Consider the following 7,497-nt stretch of genomic DNA (forward strand, 5'->3'; position numbering starts at 1 on the left):
AGCTATAGGTTCAGTAATGAGCAGGAAACAGGGCTCCAGACAGTCAGACAGTAGCCTATTCTACAGAGGGAGTCTGGTTGAGGGCCTGGTTGAATGGCTTGCCAAGTTAATTGAATGTCCTTGAGACTAATGAGCTAGCATGTAGGATAGGATGCATGCAGCCAGGCTATAACCCTTTATTTGGAGTAGAATCATGGATTATTATTGGATTAGGGATTAGGTCTATTGTGGATTGTTAGGAATTAAGGGGGAATATGAATGGTGAATCTGAATACACATGCCTACCTCGAGAACATTGCAAACCGACAACTTTGCCAAACAAATGTATAATGCGTTGTTAGGCTGAACTATAAAGTAAATACAGTACTTGGTAAATTGTGACATTCATATAATTATGAAATAAGGTTCACCTCATCATAGGATGGACTTCTGTTATCAAAAACAATTACACTTGAACTCGGTTGGCCATGAATGAAATCCATACAGACGTGAATAAAACTAGTAGACACTCACTGTTTTATTGACCAATATGATTATCACAAATACACTAAACTCTGTTTATTGCATTTTACAATAACCTGCTAAACACAACGTCAACACCACAAACATAATTGTCATTCAAAATCCTGTTTTTGAAATACGCGAGGTAATTCACGTTGCAAGATCGATGTTCCCATCGGTATGGTCCAGCATTTTTACCAAAAATAACTATGATAATAATGATATTCTTCCAGTGTTGCGCTTGAAATAAATATATTGTGCATTTCACCTTGGGCAGCAGGGCAAACGAATGGCCCACAATAACATTTAGATAAAATGTAGGCCTACATTTTTTTCCTTAATTCAAAACATTTTTCTCATAAAAACATCATCTTGATTCAGCATTACATAACTTAAACCCTGTGTCGCGTAAAAAGAATCCATCGGTATTCGCATAAATCCATGCTATATAACATGCATTTTATATAACTTTGGACTTAAATGAAACCACACAAATACCTACGAAAACAAAATATATACGATTCTATTAAATAATCAGTCATTTCTCTATCTCCATTGAAGTGTTTTTTGTTTTGTTCGCCTTATAACGTTGTAATATCCTCCCCATCCTCTCCTCCGGAAAGTTCATTTGGAATAACCGCACCAGTGGCCGAGGAAGTGGCGACAGCGCCGGTTGATGAGGTTGTGTTGGACCCGGAGGATATGCCCGTGGTGGAGGATCTCACTTTGGTGTTAGGAAGCCTATGGTCTTTTTTCCACTTCATCCTGCGGTTCTGAAACCAAATTTTGATTTGTCGTTCGGAGAGAACCAATGTATGAGCTATCTCGATGCGCCTCCGCCGAGTTAAATAGCGGTTATAGTGGAATTCCTTCTCCAATTCTAAGACCTGCTGTCGAGTGTAGGCTGTCCTAGACCGCTTGGAATCAGCTCCATTGTAATTCGGGTTCGCTGGAAAAGGGGAGAAGTAAATAGAAAGAAAGAAAGAAAGAAAGAAAGAAAGAAAGAAAGAAAGAAAGAAAGAAAGAAAGAAAGAAAGAAAGAAAGAAAGAAAGAAAGAAAGAAAGAAAGAAAGAAAGAAAGAAAGAAAGAAAAGCAGGGAAGGAGGGTGTAAACAAGAGTGTCCTCAACTGAGATATATGATGGGAATAGGCAGAAGGAATGGCTAGATATGGTAGTTATGGTGTTAGAAATAATCTAAATGGGAAGTTAAGAACTTGTCTATCTCTCTGTAATTAGGGGACACACATCCAAGTATGCGCTAAATTATTAATGCTAGATTACAAAGCGCAGTCTTTTTTCTTTCGTTTAATCTCTCCCCCTCTTCTCTCCATCGCGCACATAGGCTACAAAACAGCAGAAGCCACATGGTGATACGGCTGCCAAGAGTATACCTCGGCTATAAAATTTATGGTGGGTGTAATTACCGACGCTGAGTCGTAAATCCGCCTCAATTGTGCCATTTCAAAAGCTTCTCCCCTATCGTAGCAGGGGCTGGGAAGGAGATGGGAGTTAGAGACACTGATAAAGGGAGGGAAAGGAGGAGAGAGGAGTAGAGAGTGGAGAGAGAGAAAAGACCAACACAGAGACAAGTTGCCTACCGGTGCTGATGTGAATTTTCTTCATCCATGGGTATACCACGGGCTGCTTGGAGGAGGCTGAGCTGTTTGGATGCTCCGGTGTAGCTTGGTTGCAGGCGGAGGATGCAGCCGGTGGGGTGGTGGGGGACATGGGCAGCTGTGGGGTCTCACATGAGGCTGGCTGCCCTTTCCCTGCAAGCAGGTGCGCAGTATGGGGTAGTCCATGTCCCCTTTGCGTGTCAGGTTCAGGGATGCTTGTACAGTTATATTGGCCCTCTTGGTAGCTCGCCCGCGGAGGGTATAACTCCTGATGGTGATGCTGGTAACCAGAGCCAGGGTCCCTTGCGCGGCTGTAATATTCGGGGCTGTGCTCGGGGATGTAGCTGTTTTGCGAATATTCCTCGCATGGAGGAAATTTCGGATCAATGTAGGTAGAGTCCATCAAATACGAGCTCATGATCATTAATTTCTGGAGTGGAAAATAATTTTTCTAGCTTTGTCGTTTTTCTGCTCCATAAAGCCCTCCTACTTGCGAGCAGCCCTGTAAAGTTACTTTTACCACGTGACCCCACGGCCCAATAGCAGAGTGAGAGGTAGTCCCCGGATAAGGAACCAAAGGTTTTCGAACATTCGGTCGCCATTGTGGGCATAATCTCTCTTTCTCTCTCTCTCTCTCTCTCTCTCTCTCTCTCTCTCTCTCTCTCTCTCTCTCTCTCTCTCTCTCTCTCTCTCTCTCTCACCAATGCAATTGATCAAAACAAACACTTCTTATGTGAAGTGTACGCTATCATTATAGTTCTATTATCATTATTATTATCATTATCATTATTATTCAGAGATAGAAATGGAGGTAGAATGCGATATATTAATGGATAATCGCACGCAAGATCTCAATAATAATTGGGTAGCCTACTGCAAGTAAAACAGCGGCAGGATTACCTTATTCACGAAAATAAAGGTAACCCTCTCTAAGAATATCCTGATGCTGCCTTCAAACAGTCCTTGAACGTTCGCGTAAATCATAAATGTTATGCATATGTTCCAGTTCCAATTAAGCGCGAGTTTTTGAAATTAGAACTGGACCCATATCAGAACACAGAGGACACCAGAGGTACACCTTACCAGTATACATAAGCTTTTTAGGTAACTACAACATCTTGAAGTATACTGAAGTACAAGTAAAAATGTAATACTTTGCATTTGAGTACTTTCAAAAACTGTCAAACACATTTCAATGCTTTTAAATAGTATTATGTAGATGTTAATGTAAATCACTGACATTATGGTTGAATATTGCAGTATGAAAATATATATTTATCTCTCTCTCTCACTCTCTCTCTGTGTATATTCATAGGTCTATACATTTGAATAAGAAACTACATTAGCATGAAATGGTGATCCAACTAGTAATCAAATCAGTATTACGTTACTCTGAAATGAGTCTCAGGGACGTTTTGTCCATCGTGGCTTCATCTTCAAATGGCTGTCTAAGTGCACGTATATGAGTTATTCATTTGACATCAGTCCTAGCTTGCGGAGTAAATAACATCATCCATTACAAACCCCCATACACTGTTGTGTTCAGAAAAGTAAATAATTGCAGATAAAGCTGTCAATTTTGAGTGGTATCACTTGCCACAGATGCGTTACAGGCACAATTATACTGTAATTAACTGTTGGCCAAGTTTGTTAGTGGTTTTTATTCCAGCCTTTAAATTATGCACGAGACCACACATCACAGGACATTAGGCCTACACATCATCAGTCTGTGACCTTTATGGCTTAATAGACTAATAATAATAATAATAATAATAATAATAATAATTTTAAATAAATCTATGATAAATGTAGCCTACTTCTACAGGGATGGATTATAAGAAGATCATAAGGATCATAACACGAGGTCAATCACCTGCTTGCTAATCAGCGTCTAAATTCGAGGTAATAGTCTTCTTTTAGTCATATGTCAATATGATCTGGTGAAAATGACATAGCAGGGCAGATGTTTATGGTTTGTTTATGTGTAGAGCGCGCCCGCCATTTCTATTACTTTTGGCAGCGATGTTTGATGCGTTTTATAGGGCTGTAGAACGCAGTAGGCCTTAATCAGTGCTCTTTAAATGATCACTGGTTGCTTACATGTTTTACTGGTACAGACAGACTAGTAGTAGTAGACCTTTGCTTCCAGATAACCTACTGTACAAAATATATGCCTATGAACGTCCTTACAATGCCTAGGCCTAGGCTTCTTCTAGACAATCTTAGATTGTTTGTAGGTTAGACATATATTTTGCACACAGACTTCTTCTGACATGTATGGCTATTCGTGCCCTATTATTTATGCGAACACGTGATACAATACAGCTATATCCTACTGAATAGAAGCGATAGTTGAAGCAGACGAATATATTGACAGACGTGGGATTTCAGTAGCCCATGTATTCCTGTAGAGACGTACTTGCGATTGTTATATATTAACACAAATTCGGTTCTACAGGGTACATATAGACAACTAATGTGTCTTCCATTGTAGCCTGAAAAGAAAAGATCGAACTGCCATAATTCTGTTAGGTGAAAATCTGTCAGTAAAATATCTGCAGTAGTGACTCTCTCTCTCTCTCTCTCTCTCTCTCTCTCTCTCTCTCTCTCTCTCTCTCTCTCTCTCTCTCTCTCTCTCTCTCTCTCTCGCTCTCTCTCACACACACACACACACAGTCACACACACACGAAAAGAGTAGCCTGCCTAAGATTTTTTTCTCCATCAAATTCAATCAAAACCCTGCCTTTGAGGTTAGTCGCTTCTCTAAACTATGAATATTCAGCCACAAACACTGTGCACGGTGGGTAGCCTACAAAGCGCCCGAGTGACAGCACAGATGAAAAATAAGTTTCTATTGTCTCCAACGATTTCTTGTGCTCGCCTGCCTCGCTATTACCATACTGACCGCTCGGTAACCTCTATGGCTGCCATTCTAGAAGTTAATGAGAAGACGGAGATGAAAAATGTATAGTGCATGGTGTGAGTGTGACCTGTTTCAAGAATCTAAAGGGGCAAACATAGTCTACTAAGATGGTGAATAGGTATATTTAACCGAATAGCCTGGAAAACTCCAATTGAATATTCACGTTTTTATTAATGCACAATTAAAAGATGAACATGTTCAGATAACTTGTGAACAAGATAATGTTATATATATAATATAATATCATAAATATAATGGAATGGAATAGAATCGGCATATGATTAGAGTTTTTGCACTCCCCCTCCCACTCGCCCCCGCCTTCACAGGCCCCGTGCACGTCCCCAGGTCCCCTCTCACCCAAGCTCCAGTGTTGTGGACGCATTTTAATATTCGTTAGACAGCCTGACCTGCGTTTCACCCCTCACGTTTGACTTCCAATAGTTCACTGCCAAGGATTATTGATGGGCAAAAAGCAATGAATTCTTTCTCCCCACAAATGGATTTCAGATCTCTCACCTAGTTCAATAACTAGTTATAATGTAGAACTACAGAAAAATTAGGCCCTTAGGCGAACTACTTTGATGTTTCATTTGTTCATGGGAAAAATGGTGAACCTTTCCTTTTCTTTCACAAGAACACCTTGCAGCATGTTCTCTTTCACAAACATAGGCTGCACACTGTAACAGAAAACGGTGAATTGTACTGTATATTGTGGGTATTATCATCAGTAATCTAATCTGAAACGTTTTACTGCAGTATACTGTAAATGATGGTGCATTGTGGGTAAATGTTGATGGCGGGGAAAGAATTGCTGTATTTCGAATGGCACTGTAATTCCACCCCACAGAATACATTATACCATACCGTATCTTTGGAGCGCTAAAAACCTTTTGACCACTAGTGTGGGTGCATGGTATTGTACTTTCTGTCTCATTTACAGATTTTGAGGTGTGCCTTGTAAAAGGCTATATTTGTTGCACCTATGAGCGAGAAAGCACTAACAATTTAACCCCTATGTGGTTATAGTGCCCCATCATCTAAATGTATAGGGGACAGATTGAGAGACAGCTAGTCTTAAACCTTAAATGGTTGAGCATTTTGCCTTGTCCTTTTGGTCTGTTTTGCCCTGTAGTCACTGCCAGTTTGGAAGCTTTTAAGGCCTCTAGAAGTGCAAGTGATATAAAACACCAAATATTCATTAATATACTGTAATGTGTAAACCCTTTACTTAGCAGCCAACCTGCTTGTAACGGTCCCTGGTAATTACAGTAAAATACTGCGAAATACAAACTCCTCCCCTTAATGAATTTAATTCATTCATTCATTCATTCATCCATTCATTCATTTCGATTATGGTAGCATTTACTTTTTTACAGTATAATACAGTACATTTACGGTAATGTAATGTGCCATTACACATTACTTGCTTTGATACTGTATTTATATTACAGTAGGTGTACTGTAATATTAAATACAGAATTGTACATGCCACCTAGTTGCCTGTAAACTACTGTCAGATTCATAATAACCCCTTTACAGTGCATATCTGTAACACACGATATGCATGTAACACATATCTGTAGGCTACAACGTTGATGGTAGGATAACATAAGATCCGTTGTTCTTTCACTGAATGATTGTTTTAAATAGATATCTTTCAGAAAATTAGAACCCCACAATGTGGTGAGGCCACAATGTGTGAAATAATCTTTATGATGTTTATATAGTGTAATAAAGACTAATTGTTGTACAATGGAATTTGTGTACATAGGCCTAGGCCTAGATAAAACTAACTTCTTAGCATGAAAGCAAATAGCCTCATAGCTAGTTGCCAATATCACCTCGCATTTCACTGGCTTGGCTATTATCAGGGAACACTGCCCTCTCTGTTGGCTCTGCAGGAAAAGACCGAACGGGGCAGGTAGCCTACTGTTTGTGCAAAAATAATAAACAACTTACTGACACTGTACATCTCCCCTTCATTCTGTATCTGTCCTCGATTCGTTGTCTGCAAAATAAAATAACAATAAGAAATAAGATGATGAGTGGAGCCTATGATGCCGTCACAACAACAGAAGGTAATGTCATTGGACGGTCAGGATAGCCTGCAGTATTTTCAAATTGCATAACTATAAAACACAGTGGACATTTTCGTTTGGAAATGATCATTATCGCAATAAAAAAATAGGGAATTATGTAATAAATTAGCAGGTTTGAAAAGGCAAAATATTTGCCTATTTGTCATCGAAAAACAATCGTCATATGACACAAATCCCCCTTTTCTAACGACATTCTCTCTTCTCTCTGAAATGTCCCTGAAATTTCAAATACATATTTTTTTAAATAGCCTAATAGGCCTAGGCTATAACTTTCCCCATTAATAGCAACAACGTTAGTGTCCTTGACTATGTATTGTTTGTTGTATCTTTTTTTTTTTATTGCCACTTTATCCTTC

The 7,497-nt window shown here is 39.4% G+C and overlaps 1 protein-coding gene across 1 annotated transcript; it reads right to left on the reverse strand.

The window, feature by feature from the left end:
* Positions 1-1,082: 1,082 nt before the first annotated feature.
* LOC311150195 (homeobox protein Hox-C4a-like) lies at positions 1,083-2,602 on the reverse strand (the record flags this gene model as incomplete). Its single annotated transcript, XM_084187537.1, has 2 exons — positions 2,101-2,602; positions 1,083-1,450 (listed from the first exon to the last, which is right to left on the reverse strand). Exons 1-2 carry the CDS (start codon positions 2,540-2,542, stop codon positions 1,083-1,085), a joined length of 810 nt encoding a protein of 269 aa, XP_084043663.1. The 5' UTR covers positions 2,543-2,602.
* Positions 2,603-7,497: the final 4,895 nt, after the last annotated feature.

This window comes from Coregonus lavaretus (genome assembly GCF_964263955.1).
Source record: "Coregonus lavaretus genome assembly, chromosome: 22".
NCBI classification, from domain to species: Eukaryota; Metazoa; Chordata; class Actinopteri; order Salmoniformes; family Salmonidae; genus Coregonus; species Coregonus lavaretus.